This window comes from Symsagittifera roscoffensis, chromosome 2 (assembly GCF_963678635.1).
Source record: "Symsagittifera roscoffensis chromosome 2, txSymRosc1.1, whole genome shotgun sequence".
Lineage (NCBI taxonomy): Eukaryota > Metazoa > Xenacoelomorpha > Acoela > Convolutidae > Symsagittifera > Symsagittifera roscoffensis.
Window position 1 is genome coordinate 72,508,978 of NC_087063.1, and position 19,843 is coordinate 72,528,820.

General features: G+C 33.7%; 2 protein-coding genes across 2 annotated transcripts in view; both read right to left on the reverse strand.

Moving 5' to 3' along the window:
• LOC134839957 (uncharacterized) overlaps nucleotides 1–19,843 on the reverse strand; it is a 122,360-nt gene that overhangs the window by 14,188 nt on the left and 88,329 nt on the right. The window contains exons 7-8 of the mRNA XM_063855586.1: nucleotides 15,465–15,605; nucleotides 14,539–14,883 (exon numbers count right to left, since the gene is read on the reverse strand). Coding sequence (XP_063711656.1) covers nucleotides 14,539–14,883; nucleotides 15,465–15,605 — 486 coding nt within the window. The remainder of the gene's footprint in view (nucleotides 1–14,538; nucleotides 14,884–15,464; nucleotides 15,606–19,843) is intronic.
• On the reverse strand, nucleotides 2,127–6,957 carry LOC134838888 (titin homolog). The gene is made up of 2 exons (XM_063854193.1): nucleotides 6,364–6,957; nucleotides 2,127–5,213 (listed from the first exon to the last, which is right to left on the reverse strand). Exon 2 carries the CDS (start codon nucleotides 5,073–5,075, stop codon nucleotides 2,127–2,129), a length of 2,949 nt encoding a protein of 982 aa, XP_063710263.1. The 5' UTR covers nucleotides 5,076–5,213; nucleotides 6,364–6,957.

Genomic DNA, 19,843 nt, shown 5'->3' on the forward strand with positions numbered 1-19,843 from the left:
AATTTGATTGTTCATTGGGAAAATTATTTGTATCTGAAACCGAAACTATGGTCACAGATCTTGTTCTTCAAATTGTGTTCATCAACATTTAGCTTTCGCTTATTTCTTGAGATATTTCCCACTTAGTATGACTCAAAATAATTTTTTTGAATATTTACGAAGAAAACTTTTACACAATATTGGAAAATTAAAATTCAATGGTGCTAAATTTCAATTGTTGTCAGAGTTTACGACAAAAAAGATGATTTGGAGGGTAATTGAGGCTCAACAAAAATCATTTTAAACTAGAGTACCTTAGTATCTCAAAACAATTCGAGCCTAACATTATCCCTTGTTTATCGTAAAAACAATACAAACATCAAAGAACCAAATAATAGTTTTAATTATGGGACAAAATGGCATAGAACAAGCTGTTATGAAGGGGCAAATTGTCCTAGTACAAGTTATGATGTAGGGCAAATTATTATAGGGCAAGTTATCATAGGGCTATTCGTTCTGGGGCAAAAAGTCCAGGCACCGAATGTATATGCGATGTTTGAAATGTTGACTACCAAGTTCAAATGTACAATTTTGCTTCCAGCTCCGTTATGTTATGGGGGATGGGTGCTGAAAATTGCCAATTTGACCGAGAGTATTTGATGTTATTAGCTCATTAAGAGAAATAATTTTTTCTTTTGGTGCTTGATATTGCTGGTTGGGCGCGATATTGTTCACTCCTTTTTCATATAAAAAATTTTGAATCAAAATTTTCGAAAATTTTAATTTAAGCAGTCATGAGAATTTTTTTCTTAATCATCGATATTAAAGCACCGCTATATTTTATTATGTGTCAACAATTAAGATAACAAGACTGTTCGTATCAGAGCAAAGCCCTGAAAGTTCCGGCTGCCTTTTAAGCTCTATGGAGCAGTAATAACATGACAAAATTAAATGTAATAAGAGTAAATGATTTTTTTAAATTTAAGGTTTACTGTGAAAATCATCCCCCAAGGCCATATAAAACTCAGTGTGATAGATTTTGCTTCTAGTAACAAATCAATTGTGGCGAACAAGTTTCCTTCAACGAGCTTGGATCGATTTCCAAGATGGATTAAATCTCAGCTTACACGTTAATAGCGCAAAAATATCGCGCATTAGTAGTCCCATATTGACAAAAAAGGTCATCTTTAAGCCCCCATAATTTTACGAAAAATGATCACATGTGAAATTTTTTTTTAAAATTAAGCTCAGGACAACAATAACTTTTGAATGGTATAAAAAAAATCTGTCAAAAAAATGGCTAGTCAAAACGTCGAAATTTGTCTGAAGACAAAAACCACCGACCACAAAAATTCCGTTTCTTTCGTACCAAAAGTCTGAGTAAAAGGTCAGAGTTTGTCTGAAGAAAAAAACCACCCGAGCACAAATAATCGGTTACTTTCGTTACAAAATTTGGAACAACAATAACTCAATTGAGTCTTCAATTGTGTCAACTAAATTGTTGACATACCTGATAAAAAATTACGCTGCTATATCATCGACTACACGGCTCATATCTCCATATCAGGGGCGGATCTGGGATTTTCTCGAGGGGGGGGGGTTGTCGGATTTTCAAAAAATCCGCCCCCCCTTTTTTGGGTCGACCAAATTGATTTTTCGAGCTCTCTCAAAGCAGTGTTTTGCCTCTATTTTGGCAAAATTTTCTGCGCCGCAGGCAAATTTTTGAAAAAACAGTCAAAAAAGCCGTTTTTGGGCACTTTTTGAAAAATTTTGACAATTTTTTTGGCGCGCGCTACCCCTCAAAGTTAGTATATATTGGCGCCAAAGGCGCCTTTAGAAAAATTTTAGGGTCGGTCGGGCAAACATGGGTTTCTGAAAAAGTATCAAAGGGGGGACCCTTTGGGTCGGCAGGGGGTCGAATCCCTGAGAGAAAAGGCGTCCGCCCCCCCGCCCCCCCCCCTAAATCCGCCCCTGCTCCATATCATGGTTCAGCAAAAAAGTCACAAAACTTCTCCGAAATTGTTTTAATGACATCAACAGTTTAAGATTACAAAAAAAAACTGAACAAAAACTGACTATTCTGGGATAAACTTTCTCCAAAACTGTTTCAATTGTCAATTAATATTAGATAATTTTATAGTTAAAGCTCAGTGGTTTTTATTGGTCTGAATAAGAATTGTAACTAAAAGTAAAAGTATAAATAATCCGACTATAATCATTCGTTGAGATTCTTTTTTCTGTTGCTCTTCTTTCTTTCGTTTCTCTTCGGCCGTTTTTTTCTTCCGTAACTCCTCTAAAAAGTGTTCCTCTTCCTCCTCGAGTCGTTTTTGTCTCAACTCTTTTTCGCGCTCCTTCTTTTTGACTGTTTCCGGGTCATCTGACTTTTCGTTCAAAACATTTTTTCCGTCTTTATCCGTGTCGCCATTCTGTGATTTCGGCTCAGTCGCCAGTTTTTGATCCCTCGCTTTTTGCTTCTCGGTTCTGTTTCTCTCGAACCGTTCTCGCGCTGCTTTCCGTGGAGCACTTTCTTCTTTTTCTTGATTCTCACTGGCTGAGTTTTTGTCATCCGTTGGCGGTTCAGTTTCTGATTTCACAGCTTTCTCGGGACGCATATTAAGCGAAGAACTTTTATCAACGGTTTTGTCTTCGCTTGCGTCTTTTTCTTTCTCTTCTCGTTTTTTGTCGCCTCTTTCATCTCTTTGAGTTCGGTTGTTCTGTCTCTGTGCTTTGGGATCTAAACCATTTGCTGACGCTTTTTTCGTTTCAATTTTTTTGTCATTTGAATCATTTTCCCTCGACTTTGCTTGAGTGCTTCCGATTTTCTTGTCTACGAGAGAATTGCTTTCTGAAGACTCTTTTGCAGCTGATTCCGATTTAGTTTCATTTTCTGTCACTTGATTTGTTTTCTCATTCTGTTTTCCATCTCTTCTTGCTCGGTCGTTTCTCCGTTGTGCTCTTGTATCTAACACTTCAGCTGTCGAATTACTTTGTTTTTCGGTTTTGCTGTCATTCGGCGGATTCTCTATCGGCTTTTTAGCCTCTGTATGCTTTTGCGTTCTTGAGCTAATCTCTTTTTCTGATTCTTTTTTATTAGAACTGCTTTTTGAATCTTCATTACGGGTTGCTGAATTTGGAGCTTGACTAGATGCATTTTCATTTTCAGGATGTTTGCCGGAAGTTTGCTTTTCTTTTTCTGCTCGCCGCTGAGCGTCCTTCAGCTCACGTTCTTTGCGTCTTTGAGCTCTCGTGTCCAAAATCTCTGAAGCAGATTCGACACTGTTTTCGGCCTGGGAAACGTTCGTCTGTACTTGGTTCATTTTCATCCCAATTACATTCTCTTGATCAGATGAATTTGTTTCCAACTTTTCGCCAATTTTTTCAGCTTTACTTGCAGTACTTCCCGAATTACCCATGGTAACATAATTTTGGTTCACGCCTAATTTTTCATCAGTTTTTGTTAATTTTTGAGATGGTTTTTCTAACTTTTTGTCTTCAGATGATTTTTCCTTTTCTTTTTTCAAAACTGATTCTATCTTTTTGTTAACTCCAGTTGAACTTTTGTCGTCTGAAGTGTTTTTATTCGTACCTACAATTCCTCGCCCAGCTTCTGTTGTATTTATTTTATTCTTTTCTGCATTTTCTTTTGATGAAAGCTGGTTCATTTTAATTTGGTTTTTGACCGAGTCATCTTGAGCCGCGTTATTATTCGGCGCGCTGGTAACTTCCGATTCTTTTGTATTTTTGGCTGTAATGTTCTTGTTCTGACTGGATGTTTCTGTCGTTTTTTCCGACTTCGTTTCCGTTTTTTCCGCTTCGTTTCTGTTATTTTGAGCTTCTTTCGTGATCTTATCGGCTATTGATGAATTTGCAATTGAAGTTTTTTTTAATGTCTTCAACGGCTTTTGATCATTTTCAGCTTTAGTTTCTTCAAGTTTTTTGGAAAAAGCTCCAAATCTATCTGAAATTTTACTACTTTTTGAGGGAAATTTAGACGCATTTTTGGATTCAGTTTTATTGTCAGGGTCTGTTTCTCCAAGTTTATGGGTTTTTTCTTCTTTTTTGGTATCATTTGATTCGCAATTCGAGCTTTCATCTTTAGAACTCGAAGCTTTTTTGTTTCCAATGAGACCATTTTGTTTTTCATTTTCATTCAGAATATTTTTTTGCTCTTCAATTTTGTTCACGTTGGAATACAATCCTTGCTTTCTCATTCTTGGAGCTGAACTTTGAAGCTGAGCTTCTGAAGTTTGATCGATCGAATCGTCAGTTATTACAATATCTGGAGTTTCGGGAGCTTTGAAACGTGGTTGTAAATTGTGCAGTGGTTCTTCAATTGCTTTTAAATTGTGCTTTGTAGAATTTGGCAGTTTTAAACTGTCTAAATTCAAGCCTGTGTTCGCAGATCTATCTGCTTTTATGCTAATGGTATTTTCAGTCGCAATTCCTATTGGCTCAGAAGTGTTATCAGGAATTGTGCTAGGAGCGGGTGTATTTGAAAGACTTAGCCACGAATTAACATAGTCGAGATCTGTCGGTACGTCCGAAAACCAGCTATCAATTTTGCCCTCGCCAAAAAGCTCGGCTACGTCTAAATTTCTGCTAAATGCTGCTTCTGTGCAATCTGAACCAGCCGTTGAGGCGTTGTCCGAAAAAGGGCTCAACAGCTGACCTTGAGATATGACCCCTAAGTCGTTTTCCTGAAATGATAGATGCCGCGACCTTCGCTTCTCGGCTGTGTCTGTCGTCTCGTAGAAGTTCCTTCTAATACCGACTTCGCTTGACTTCTTACGTTTTGACAAAATTTCCAAATTACGAATGATTTTTTCCTTCGGCTTGAAACGCATTTTCGGGAATTCGGTTATGAGAGCATAAATTAAATTCCGTTCGGTTACATTTCGCACGGCTTTCGAAATAGGTTTCGGTTCGTTTGTGATGCATTCGACGAGAGCGGTTTTCACTTCGTCGAATGTCACCGAAGCGCCTCGTTTGTATGCAAAAATGAGGTTTAAAAGAGAGGGTAAGTCTACCTTCCACACGACACGAGATCGGCGTCGTTCGGGTAACACAGCATCGTCTGTGTCGCTCTCGCTCGCCATTTTTCTAATTTTTTGGTAGAAAAGTTAACCAACTATCAAAAATTCTTCAAACTGGACTACTTTCATTCAATTGTCCATGTAAATGGTTTTTTGAATAGTTTAAAATGTATTTTTTCATCTTTCAGATTGTTTATGTTTCTGAACAGATATTGGATCAACCGTACAATTTCACCTCAAATCAATTTAGGAGGGATAAAATACCGGTATAAAATAGCTGTTCCGTATAAAAAGTTTTCTTGTTTTGTATATTCTGCGCACTTGTTTGAAGTTAAAATTTTACGCGGAATTAAATTTCAGAATTAGTACATGATTGCAGTGGACATTCTACGGTACCCGTATTGACAAGAAATGAATTACATGCAATTTTAAACTGATAATGTAGCGGAGACTTAAAAAAATTGATTTGAACCGATATAAAATTGATTTAGTTTAACACAAAAATGTTGCTTGAAAATCAATTTAAATCGATTCTAAATCGATTTAAATTCTTTTCTGTAAGCGTTTTTGGTTTCATTTTCCTACGAATTTGAATAGCGATTAAAGCCACTTCAAATCGATTTTAAACTACTTTTTTGTCTACCCATTTTTGCATAATACCTACATAATATGTATGTACTATGCAAAAAAATGGGTAGACAAAAAAGTAGTAAAATATTAATTTGAATCGGCTTTAGCCGATTTTATTGTTATCAGGTTTTCTAGACTATCAAACAACTAAGAAAGGGTGGAAATAACTTTTTAATATATGCTTTTAATTTGAGTTTTTGTTTTGATGTTTGGCCTGAAAATAAGCTGAGGATAACTACTATCTACATTTTCTGCTGCAAAATTTTTTTTCTTATTTGATGTTTTCAATTATATGGTGTTTGCTCATAAATGTTGAGATTTGAATGTTGATAATAAAAATGACATTTGAAAAATCTTTGCTCAGCATGAAAAGGTACAAAACGGCGGTACAAAATTCTCCTGCAGTGACTCTTGCTCTGTAGCTTTCCTTAAGATTTTCTTGAGTAGAAAAGTGTGCTAAAGCTTTGAATCTAAAAATAGTTATGTTAAATCAATATAGTTGAGATTTCGACAAAAATCTATTTTAAAGCCATTTTTTGAGCAAAAAAAATATTTTTGTTTATCGTAAAATCCATTTAAAACATTCTAAATCGATTTACGCATCTAAATGGGCTACCCTATATTGATTTCTATACAGTATTTTATCTGTATAAAATCGATTCAAACCGATGTAAAACTAAAATTTATCAGTGCGGGTAGGTCACTTAAGGGGAAAATGTACGGTTGATCTCAGGTATTTTCCAATCTTTTGAAGAAATTTTGTCAATATTTTGAATATAAATTTTCATAGTATGGACTTTTCTCACGAATTCTTATAACTAGAAACTTCAGATAAATTCAATAATGAGCTCTGCGGAAATCTGATTTTAGATTTCAATTAAGTTTATTTCAAGGCCTTCTAAGCCAAGATATTGCTCAAAAGGAAATGCTTTAACTGTAAAACAATTTTGCCGCAAGCTGGCTTTATTGAGACCGGGTGCATTGCATTTTCTTTGAATTATGATCAGTTTCTAAATTGTGTTTAAACTTTATGAGAGCTTTTTTACGGTCCGATAATTCAGATACGTAAATTGAATCTGAAGTTGAAAATACAGTTCCTTTGGTATAGCTTAAAGGCAAACAGCAGCAAAATTATGAAGAAATCAACAAAGAAATTGTAAAACTGCGCTTTTAACTTGAAGGACTAACATAAATCTATTGATCCGTAGACAGCTACACTTCCTGCGCTTGTGAAGTCAATTTATGAAAATATCTACAGAAAAGTTAAATTTCAGGGAAAAGTAGAGGAATTCACAGTGATTTAATTCTTTGAGCCGTTTTGGCTGGAAAATTTGAAGGCAAATGTTCAAATTATTTTCCTAAACATAGTTACAACTACATATAAGATTACCGCCCAGGCAGCAGAATGCCAAACTTGACCAATATCGCGCCTCTTTGGTGCTTCAGGCAAGGTCTTACATGTCTCGACCAATTTGTCAACAGCGGTCGTCAAACCGAGAAACGAAACCGTCTACGTTTCTAAAGAATTAAATTTAAAACGAAACTTCAAACAAACAAAAAATAAACTCAATTCACTCTTTTGATCAAACTAGAAAAAGTTACAGCCTTAGCTGTGTTTCTTCAATTTTTTGAGCGAAGTAAAATGAGTGCACCGTGGTTCCAATGGTTGCGGTCGCTGCAACTTTATAAAAGGTCACAACCTTCGAAAAAAAATCGCTTAAAAAATTCGATTTAACTCACATTGTAAAAATATGATCACAAAAACAAAATTGAAAACATATTTCTAGACAGAGTAGAATAAATTCAATATTGCAGCCCTGCCCAAGTTCTTATCGCTGTTATAGACCACTGAGATTTGAATACCTTTGAATAAGTGGTGCCATATTTTATGGTCTTTGCAGTAACGAAATGATTCCCTGCTTTTCTTTTCTATAATACCTGTGGCTTTTGCCTCCTACCTTAAATTAGCTGAAAACCTGAACAAACATTCAGACTAACAAATATTCTTGGATTTATATGTTCAAGCAAGTTTAGGATTGCGTCGTTTTTATTATAAGTTCTGAGCCTGATCGGCATGAAAAGCCATAGCAGAAAATCCATAGCAAAAATTACTGATTTTTTTTTTAAATATCGGCTATCGAAATTCAAAAAAAAAGTACTCAAGGCCCCAAAACTGCTGTTTAATCCAATATTCGAAGAAAGTGAATTATTTTTTTTGTGCTCGGGATGTTTTTTCTCCAGACAAATTTCGAAATTTTATTTGGCTATTTTCGATAAAATTTTCATATCACCCAAATTTTATTGTTTTTACGAACTGTTTTCGAAGGACACTTGAGGTATGCAAACAAAAGAAGTTCGAGCGGAGTTTATTTCTTGTAAAGTTAAGGAGGCTTAACGGTTGTAAACTTAGCCAATTTGAAATATTCAGTTAGCGATTTCGTTTTTGCTATAAACGCGTGAGCGAAAACTTAATCCATACTAAAAATTGCTGCAAATTGGGTTGAAACATGCTATGTGGTCTTAATAAAACTTTATTATATGCAAAAAAATTATATCACGTTATAATTTACATGGCGTCTGTGGGATGGTTTTCAAAAAAAGTTCAAAATCGTTGAAACTTTTAATTTTGAAAATTTCATCATTTTTAAAAAGAAAACTACTCATAGACATTAAAAGTCGAAATATTCAAGGAATTGTTCTGATACGACGGTCTTGTTGAATTTTAAGAAAAAATTAGGATAAACTTTTGTGATAAAGTTAGATATCATTTGGTTTTTTTAGTTTTCGTGGCTGGAAAGCGCAATTCGCCCCTCTTTTAAACTTGAATTGAATTTTAAAAAAATGAAATTTTTAGCCACAAAAAATCAAATTTCGAAAGAAGGAATTTCAAAACTTTTTCTTGTAAAAAATCAAATATGGCTGGAATATGGATGTTTAAGGCAAGCAATCTCTTAGCAGGTCCGAATTAAGGGTAAAAATTAAAAAGATTAAAACATTGGCTGAAACTGGAGACAAAAAAAGCTACTAACGAGCGCTTGCCTCCTAAAGATTTCATTTTTATTTTTTCAATTCATTATTTTATATGGCTAGCAAAAGCAATGTCTTTTTAAAACTTCCTTTTCTGCACTTGTTTCTGTTTTTACTTTCATTTTCAATTTGCAATTATCGGCAATTAAACTCGCGCGCTTCTGTTCTTTAGTACCATCAATCTAAAAAATAATGAATTGACAGCGTGACATTACAAAAATTGTTGCTTAAAATAGTGTTTCACTGTTTTTTTATTCATAAGTTTCTCGAATATACTTTTCATGTTTTACGCATATCATTTTGCCATTAAAAAAGAAGACGGCTAAAAAAATAAAAAAGTTCAAATGGAAAGAAAAATCTTCAAATAGCGCTAAATTGAAAAAAATAACTAGAGTGAATCGCAAGACAAAGAATGCGTACAACTAATAATGAATGCGCAGAGATTGTTCAAAAAAAATTTATCCGGTTTTCCGAAAAAAGGGTTCGGCAAAAACATTTAACTTAAAAATTTTTACTTAAACTGGCCATAACAGTTTTTTGGCACAGTGTGTGAATTTTCGATATCTCAGGGTAAATTTTCGATGAAATGCTGGAAAGTTCTTGAAATAAATTTTGAAAAACAACGTGCAGCAAGCTTAATTTGCCGTGCAAATAATCATCTGATCAATCGAAAGTAGTATCTATTGTTTTTGCATTCGTTCAAAAAACCAAATTAGAGCCATTACTCATTGGCACGTCTTGAGATTGTTCTTGAAATGCCCCCGTTTTTACTTCTTCGTAACAGAAAAAATGACCACCGTTTATGTGGAGAAGTGCCATTGTCCAAATTTCTCTGACACTGTCTAAATATGATCACAAAAACACAATTGAAACATATTTCTAGACAGTAAAACAATATCAAAATTCTAGCACTGCCCAATCTCTTATCGCGGTTTTTACCACTCAGGTTTGAATACCTTTGGATAAGTGAGGCCATATTTTTAACGTCTTTGCAGTAAAGATACTGCAAAGATTTGCAGTAAAGAAACAATACCCTGCTTTTCTTTTCTGTAATACCTGTGGCCTACCTTTGTTGGCTACCCCAGCTTAAATGAGCTGAAGACGTGAACAAAAATGAAGACTGAAGACGTTCTTGGATTATATTTTTTAAACAATTTTTGTATTGCATCGGCATGAAAAAACAAAAGAGAAAATCGAAAAAATGTCAATGAATGCAAACAAACCACCAAAAAATTACTTTTTTTAAACATCAACTCTTCTATTTCAAAAAAGAATACAAATAACTCTACAACTTTCTGCTCCGACTTTTGAAGGAAGTGCCGTATTTGATGGAATCAGAAAATTTTTTCTCCGGAAAAATTCGGCTTTGTATTTATCTATTTTGATAGATTTTTGATATCATCCGAAAATTGTTATTTTTTCGAAGGTTTTTTGAAGTATGCAAAGAGAAGAAGTTCGACCTAACTTTTTTTTGTATAGTTAATGGAGGTTAAAGTTTGTAAATTTGGTCATTTTGAAGTATTTAACGAGCAATTTTGTTCTTGCTATCAACGCGTGAGCGGAAACTTAATCCATAAAAGAAATTACTCGAATTGGGTTGAGACATGCTATTTGGTCTGATTAAATTTTTACTATATGCAAAAATTATATCACTTTATAATTTACATTGTTTCTATGGGATGATTTTCAAAAAAAATTGGACTAGTTCAGAAACAATTAAACTTTTTTGGAAAATTTTAAATTCTTTAAAGCAAAACCTACTCCAGATGAATTATAAGTCAAAACAAAAAAGTTTCTACCGAGAGCTCGCCACATAAATAGTTGCAAATTTCCATTCATTGCAAATTTACATAAATGGCAAAAACAACGTCCTCTGAAAACTTCCTTTTTTGCAGTAGTTTCTATTTTTTTTTCTTTTATTTGTCATTTTTGATTTGCAATTATTGGCAACAAAACTTGTGCACTTCTGTTTTTTAGTACCATCAATCTAAGAAACAATGAATTGAAAGCCTGACATTAACCTAAATTTCTACCTAAGAGTAATGCTCTACTGCTGTTTTCCTACATGAGTTTCCAGAATCATTTTTGAAAATTAACGCATTTCAATTTGTCATTAAAGAAGAAGACGACCTAAATATTCAAAAAATCAAATAAAACGTCAAAAAACTCAAAATTTAATGTCCGGTAGGATCCATATTACAAATCCGATATATCCAAAATTTGGGTCGAATGTTGGAAAAACATCTGATCAGCTGTTTCTCCTTAAAATTTTGGCGCAATATTCAAAAAAGAGCTCGAGTAAATCGCATGTCAAAAATTTGCGTACAGCTATGCATGAATGTGCACAGAATATTCAAATTAAGGTTTTCCATCGAGTTTTCTGCCAAAAAACATCAACAAGGTTTCGGCAAAAACAAATAACTTAGTAATTTCACCTAATTTGAATATAGCAGTTTGAAACAGAAAACAATCGATATAACTAGGCTGCTTGCATATCATGTAAATCAGGGCAAAATCTCTAAATCGGCATCGAACAATTTAGTCGGCATCGATTAGATTTTTTTTTTAATTTTGCAACCATAATTTTTGACCATATCTTGCATCAAATGTGAAAGTCTGATTCGTGCAAAATTAATAAGACCAAACAAATTGCCCAAACTTTGCGCAATATTCAAAAAAGAGCTCGAGTAAATCGCATGTCAAAAATTTGCGTACAGCTATGCATGAATGTGCACAGAATATTCAAATTAAGGTTTTCCATCGAGTTTTCTGCCAAAAAACATCAACAAGGTTTCGTCAAAAACAAATAACTTAGTAATTTCACCTAATTTGGATATAGCAGTTTGAAACAGAAAACAATCGATACAACTAGGCTGCTTGCATATCATGTAAATCAGGGCAAAATCTCTAAATCGGCGTCGAACAATTTAGTATGCATCGATTAGATTTTTTTTTAAATTTTGCAACCATAATTTTTGACCATATCTTGCATCAAATGTGAAAGTCTGATTCGTGCAAAATTAATAAGACCAAACAAATGGCCCAAATTCAACGGTTTTTTTAGTGAGGGGTCTTTTGCTCGGCATAAATAATTCGCGCTAGGCCTTCAAGATCATAAAAAAATTTCACATCCCTCGAAAATCATTCAATGTCCAAATTAAAAATCTTCAAACCCCCAGAATAAATTTTAAAAAAATCAAATTGAACTCAGTGAGTCGAACTCATCAATGAGTTTTTAAATTTTTTGATAAAATCAATGAATTTGAACGACAAATTTTGACTAAATAAATAAGCACCAAAAGCATAAATGTTCCTCATTTTTTAAAAAAAAGTCCGAATATGTTCTCTTAATGTGCCCACTTAAAAGTAATCAAAAAAGAAAGATCGTCAAAGAAGAGAAGCAGTATTTTTTTACTTTGAAGTTTTATAATGACGTCGAAAATGTTTGAAACGTTTAAAAACGTTTTAGGGCAGTTTTGGACTTTCGTCTCGACCGTTAATCGTCTCCGATTCAAAACAGTTTTCCAGCGCTGATAGTGTAAGTGTGCTGATTTTTTGATATCTCAGAGTAAATTTTTGACAAAAATGTGGAAAATTGAATGAAAAAAAAATCAAGAAAAAAGTGCAGTAAGCTTAAAAAAATCATTTGCCCTGAAATATTTCAGCAGATCAAGCGTAAGTAGTATCCATAAATTTTGCATTTTATCAAAAACCCAAATTACAGCCATAACTTATCGGTAATTCGTCGCTGAAAACGTTGTTGCTATTGATATGCTTTGTCGATTAATACTGATGTTATTTGTAACTTGAATCAAGTCTTAGCTATACAAATTGATAAACTGTCAGAAGATACGTATATTTAAATTATATAAAAAATTGACTCCCGGATCGCTCAAACGGCGCCAATGGCTCGACCCCTGGATCTTTTTTCACCAACCCTAAAAGTTTTCCGAAAGCATTTTTCGTGCCAATACAATCCAAGTTTGCTGCCTCTACATTATTCCTACTTTCCAAAAATTTTCTGAGGCGACAAATGTCTGCCAAAGTAGGAGCGTTTTTGCCATAGTTTTTTCAGAAAGTTCGGAAAACCAAGTTTTTTATTTGAAAATGTCGAGAAAATCTGCACGTCTCGAGAAACCTCTTGACGTGCCCTCTTTTTCACTTCTTCAGAATAGAAAAAATTACCATCGTTCATTTGAAGAAGTGACATTGGCCAAATTTCTATAAAATGCAATATTTTTAGCCGGCTTCTCTCAACTCTGAGAATATTTTGGAAAATTTTCTTTCATATTAGTACATCCAGCACTCTATATTTATCTTGAGAGGTCAGCAGTATGTTGATTTTTCACCTTTCGTATTGCATAAATTCAAATTAATTGATATTATGAGGGTTATGCTCTATCACACTCGTCAAATGCACAAACCAAGCATCGAATTGGAGTATATGACTTGAAATTAATTAAAATTGAGTATTTTAAGGCAATGTCGGCAAAAATTTTTGAAAATTTGACCCCTCCTCCTCAAAAAATCATGCATCTGCTCACGACCAGAATAATATTTCACCCAAAAAATTTCTCCCCGGCTTGATTTTCAAGCAAAAAAGTTAATCATACAATTCCACACAAAAAACGCTCATCATACAATACCTTGCATGGGTGCAATAGAAAAAATTTTCTTATACAATTTCCACTTATGAAAATTGTATAATAAGCATTTTTTCCGAAGTTTTTTTTCTCAAAGCCTTTTAAAATTTTTTAGACTAGTTTAAATGAGAATAAACTTTCTGATTAAATGAGATTATATTGGCCATCAATAACCTCATTTTTGGACAAAACTGCTTATCATGCAATGCAAAATTTTCAAAAAAGCTTAATAAACATTTGTTCCTATGAAAAAATAGTTCAAAAGTTTTTCACAAATTGTTTTTAGGTAAATTCAAATGTGCATAACTTGGTAACTATCTGCTGTCTCTAAGTTGAGTGGTAAACATACAGGAACTACTGTAGCAGAGATCAAATCTCTAAAGATTTCTGGTTTTTTTTATCCTGAGAGACTGGCACGTTGCGCTGGGCTAAGATTTAAATTTTGCCTAATTTCATTTCTTTGATTTGGTTAATCAAAAAATTCAATTTTTTTTCAATTTTCGTCAATGAGATTGAATGGAAAAATGTTTATCATAAAATTGCATTGAAAAGAAAAAATGCTATTTTCGTTTTAAAAAATCTATAAACTTGAATGAGAAGCATTTTTTCCATGGTATGGAATTGTTTTTGTTTGATAAGCTTTTTGCAAATCGGGATAATGAAATTTAAAAAAAATTTATTATTCCTCTTCCATTAAAGCCCTCAGGTTTTCATAGAATAAACTTGACAAATTTTTTAGATAAAGGTCATTTGTTATTCTTGACACCTAATCAATTAAACCAAAAATCTCGTTAGTTTTGCGTTAGAGAAGATTTATTACCTGTTCATTTCCTTGAAACAGTGATTAACTCCATTTAGTTTATGAAAGTTCTTATTTTTTCCTCTTTTCTGTAATTTTGTATGCAATTAGATCTCTTCTCCTTAAATTTAGTCATAAATTTGGTCAGCTTAACTTCCGAAATCAATTTGCTAATACTGTCCAGCGAAGCATATTTTCCTTTTTCGTACGAGATTTAATTTTTTTTTAAAATTTAGGCTAGCTCACCTTGATTAACTACGACGATATCAAGTGGAGACAAACTGGAGTAGTACATGTTGATGAAAGGTCGCTTATTTTACGGAAAAATGAAGCGCACCTACTTAAGATCCATTGAAAAAAAATACTTCAGTATCAACTTGCAAAATTAATCCGTTCTAACACACATAAAGTCAGATTTGCACCCTACCTGAAAAATGCCTTCACAAAGGTTGGTCGCATTAATCAGTTCTTCTCTATCTCTGGCCTTCTGAACAACTGGCTGGAGATAGTTGAGCCACAGATATTTATGTGCCTCCAGAACCTGTTCCAATTTTCCAAACAACTTCTGTTTGTTCACTTCGACTAAAATGTGTTCACTGTGCACCTCTTCAAGTGCGGAAATGAACAAATCGGAGATCACGTGTAGTTTTTCCATGTAGAGAACTTCGCTCCTCAGAAGTTCCCAAATAGCCTCCTGATAGTCTTTCTCTTTCTTGCTCATCGACGATTCCTGGTCAGGGTTGTTGGCAATGAGGTCTTGCCAAGTTGAAACCTAAAGAGATTAGGGATAACTCTATCATTATAGAAATGATTTTTTTTAAAAAAGTCTTTGACTTTTCCAGTCTCTCCTTGTTTTGTCAGAGGTTTTCATAAGAGTTTTGAAAAAGGAGTTTTCACCCTAATAGGAGTTGTGACAAAAAACATTGGGCGCTCCTGATTTTGAAAAAAAAACGAAAAAAAAACTGACGAAACTCCTGAAGACGAACTTCTCCCCACTTTCAGTGATCCAATTTGAACAAAAATGGCTTGGATTGAAAAGAGGTGGGCTTTAAGTAGCTTTGTCAATGTGTCAAGAAATAACTTATGTCAATGTGTCAAGAAGGCCTTAAAAAGGACTAAGGGCATCCAAAATAAAATTATGAAACGGTTCATTACTAAACACATTTGTGGTCAATTGTACTCTGGCAGTTTTAGCAGCTCAGTCCAAAACAGGAAATACATGGAATTAGTCATTAATTTCACAGCAGAGTCTTTTTTTTATTTCATTTGCCACAGGTTCTACTACTTTAAACATGTGGCCAAATGGTTGCTAATGGACCATATACATCTATACTTTGTATCGTAGTTTGTTACCTTGATGAATTCCTGATGTTCGATGTCTGGTCTGTTCTGGAGAAAAGAGTCAGCCACAGGAGCAGAAGAGAAGGAAGAGGACGAGGAGTCCAGCAGGAATCGGTCCAAAGTGTCCCGCATCTTCTCCATCGTGTCCTTCTCCTTAATCACCATAGTTATGAGTACCAAATCAGTTATTATAAATGATTATAACTAGTGAAGGTCGTTTACTATAAGCAAAAGCTACTCTAACGTTTAAATCTTTAAGCAAAAGCTGCTCTAACGTTTAAGATTCAAAACTAAGAAAACTTCTTCTTTGAATTATCTTTGTGACTATTCAAATTGAGCAAAAGCAACTCTATAACGTTTGATTCAATGCCAAAAACGAAAAAATTGTAGTTCAGTCTAATCATTATAATTTGCGAAAGAGTTTATACATTAAAGATAAAAATAAATTAAAGACAAAAACGAAAAAATTGTAGTTCAGCCTAACAATTATAATTTGCGGAAGAGTTTATAACTTAGTGATAATAATTCACAACCCTTTACTAATATGGCGTGGGTTAAATTTATGTGGGCATGGAAGTGGAATTGGCAAATTTTAATGGAACCCATAACTCACACAACATAGTGGTATAGAAAGAACTTCAAAATGGAAATATCAATTATGTTGATGATAAAAATTGAGTCTGTATTTCTATGATCAGATAACTTCAAATGAATAAATTAAGGAAAAGTGCAAATCTGCAAAAAATGCTCCCCCATTTTTCCGTTGGCGATTTATCTTATAATAACTAGATGTCCCGTAAATCGATAATGTTGATGATCAAAACTGATGATAAAAGTCCACAAAAATTGGGACAAAATTTTGCTTCAAGTTTGATCAGCAGTTTTTTTAAAGAAGCTGAAACAATTTTCAGGTACGAATGTCACCGGGTCACGTGTTCCGAGTAATTGTGCCCTTTCACTTTAATTTAAAGAACAAGACAAATTGTGCGTCACAAACTATCACAGATTAAATGGAGCTGTCAGGCCAGGATTTCTTTTGTAAGACACCACAGAATTAAAACAATTTCAAAAGGCTTACCTTTTGAAATTCAGAATGCTTAGCTGCCATTAGCTCAGAATATTGCTGCAAATTTGGTAACTTTATTTTTCATCTCGCGGACGGAGTATGTTATGTGACTGAGATTTTAAAATATTGTCAAAAATGCTAATGCGCGGACCGTAAAAATATAAATGGATTGATTTTGAACGGCTCTTTGAAAGAGGAAGCCATAATCTGGTTGAAGTAAACAGACAGACGCCTTTGCTGATTGCAAATTCAGTAGACCATCCAAGTAAATGTAGAAAAAATTCTGCCCAAAGTAGTGATAAAGTTCTTTTTCTGTTTGTGGAATGGAGCGATTAAAATTTAATCAAGCTCGCTTAAGACATCAAGTTACTTAGTTATACTAATTAAATTAATAATATTAAACGAATTTTGTTCTACCAAATTTCCATTTTTTATATCTATGTTGTGACTCATAATTAATCATGTCAGGACGGGCTCAAATGAAGTGAACAAAGTGATGTTATTTTGACAATTGCTATTAATTTTTTAAAAAGATTTCTATTATTTAAATGAGGGATTTTTGATTGAAAGGTAGAATTTTTGGCGTCACGAGCTCTGCCGGTTTCTGATTAAGACCTCTTCAACCGACCATGCGCACTAAAATAACTATTGATACCTGGTGTCTTGGCAAGGAAATCAACAACACGATCATATATGCAGTTTTTTCTTTAACTCGAATGGAAATTTAAAAAGAAACGAGCGGAAAAATAAATAAAAATGAGCGGAAACTCACTTGAATCAATAAAAAGGCTGGCACGCCATCCAAAACGGAATGAAACAAAAAACATGCGGCGTTTTTTTTCTTGATAATGTAATTGACCATTTAAATCAAGGTAATTCTTCTGTAGCAATGACTAAAACAATTCAATTCAAACTGAAACTGAATAAAACTGTCAAAAAATTACAACAAGGTTGAACCACTTTAGTTGAGAAGACCTATTTAAAAAATGGCCTTCAAGTTAATCTATCACGCTTTAGCAATTCAATTCAAGCTGAAAAAAACTGTCAAAAATTTACAATAAGGCTGAAATACCTTAGTTCAAAAGATCTATTTTAAAAACAGGCTCTAAGTTAATATATCCCACTTAAAGAATACTCTAAATGGGATAGATTAACTTGAAGGCCATTTTTTAAATAAGTCTTCTCAACTAAGGTAGTTCATTTTTTATTTCAGTTTTGAAAGTATACCACTTGACGTCCATAATTGAGATATAGCCTGAATTAAGACTTTATTTACTCAATTGCAAATTAGAACCAGACTGATTGTACCAGACAGATTCGAGGTGCTTACTTTGTCTTTTGACTCTCAAAATCGAGAATATTTCAGTGCTCGACCGAAAAAGAATAGTCAAGACAGGGATTTAGGTCGAGCACAAATTCGAAACATAACTCGAGTACGGTCGAAGCATAATTCGAGCACGGTCGAAACGGACCTCGAGCACGGTCGAAAAAAATTGATTGTCCAGCGGCCATTCGGAGTCAAAAACAAAATTTTCTGACCAAAATAATTTTCAACATTTTCGACTCAAATTGCAAGCCAGTATTCCAAAAGATAGAAAATATAGCTCAAAAATAGTTCAAGTCTACACTTCATTTAGATTGCAAATAACTCTAATCATTTCATTTCGACAAAAAAGCATCATAAGATGTTACCCAAAAAGCATAAGTTGTAGCTTTGTAAGTTTGGATAACTCATTTTGTTTCAAAATCGAAACATCTCCGAATTCGATCGAGCAAGGTCGAAACATCAAATTTTGGTCAAGACAATCGAAATATACCAATTTTTGGTCAAAACTGTCAAAACATAAGGTGAGCCCTTTGACCCGGGAGGGTAGAACTCCAATGTTCTCACTGATCTAAAAGTTAAACTTTTTAGAAAAATGATTACAGGTGAAATATCTTCTTAGTTTTAAGTTCCTGTAATCTATTTTCTAAGACTCTATGAAAAAATTCTTGAAATTATTAGTTGGAAAAGAAAATTTTTCTGGAGAAAAAAGTAATCCATTCCAAAAAGGGACACTTTTCCCATGGACACTCTTTTCCCTTAAAGGATTCGAACCCCTCACCACGCAATAGGTCCTCTTTTTGGTATCCTACGATATGCATTGGGGCCACCTACCCTAAAAATTTTGAAGGCGCCTTCCGCGTCAATATATACTAATTTTGATGACTTCGCGCCAACAAACGCCTTTGGTTCAAAAATTTACCTGCGACGCAGATTATTTTGTCAAATTAGGATCTTCATGGTGTTTTAAGAGAGCTCCGAAAACCAATACGGTCGATCTTTAAAAAAGGCCATAAAAAATTTTTGAAAACTTTTGAATATCCCCCTGAACAATTCCTAGATCTGCCGCTGAAAATATGGGTTTTAACCCTTGATAATTTTTAATTTATACAAAGTACCGCAATCTTTTGATTTTTGCGATTGAAAATAAAATCAACCTATTTCAAGTACGTAAGCTCAATTACTTGATTAAATTGAGTCTCCAATAGCCCCATGCAATCACCACCCACCAGCTCAATTGACCTAACGTCCTGTTTCACCTGCGGTAACATTTAGTTTCATTGTCTTTGTTCAATCCTTCAATCCACGTTTAGAAAATGCATATTTTTGATAACAACATTGGGGAAAGATTACCGACACTGTGATAAAAAATGATATATATCATTTACTCGCGTTTTTTATTCTTTTCATCGGTTCCAAAATTGCTCACACCATAATGAAAGTTTAGACACTGAAAGGTAACGAGGGAAAAATTAAAGTTGTTTTCAGACTCTCGCAAACAAAGCCAACGGGCAGTTGGAAAAGTGCCAATGAGCTAAGGCAGATTAAAATTTTTAATTGATTTTGATGTTTTCCACTTTTCAAGTTTCAAGAAAAAAAAATATCTTCATATTTTTTTTTAAGTTTAAAACTAAGTTTCTAAGTTTAAAACTAAAACAAAATGGAATTTTTTTTAGAAAATCAGTAAAATATTTAAATCAGTTAAATTCGGTATCACTTCGAAATAAAAAAGCAGGTTCTCAAGACACTGAAATGTGTTCAAGTTGAAGACTAAATATAGATTAGAATAGTATAAAGACTAAAACAATGATTATAATCCTTTTATTTGACCTAAAATTGATGATAATTAATGGATCTTTTGAAAAATCGTACGGTATTTGCAACCAAGAAAAAACACCAAAACACACAAACGACGCTGTCAAAAGTGAACACGTGCAATTAGCAGGTAATCGATTGTGTGCTTTGTTGGAGGCTTGTTGTTTTGTGTCGAGAAAGAGAAAC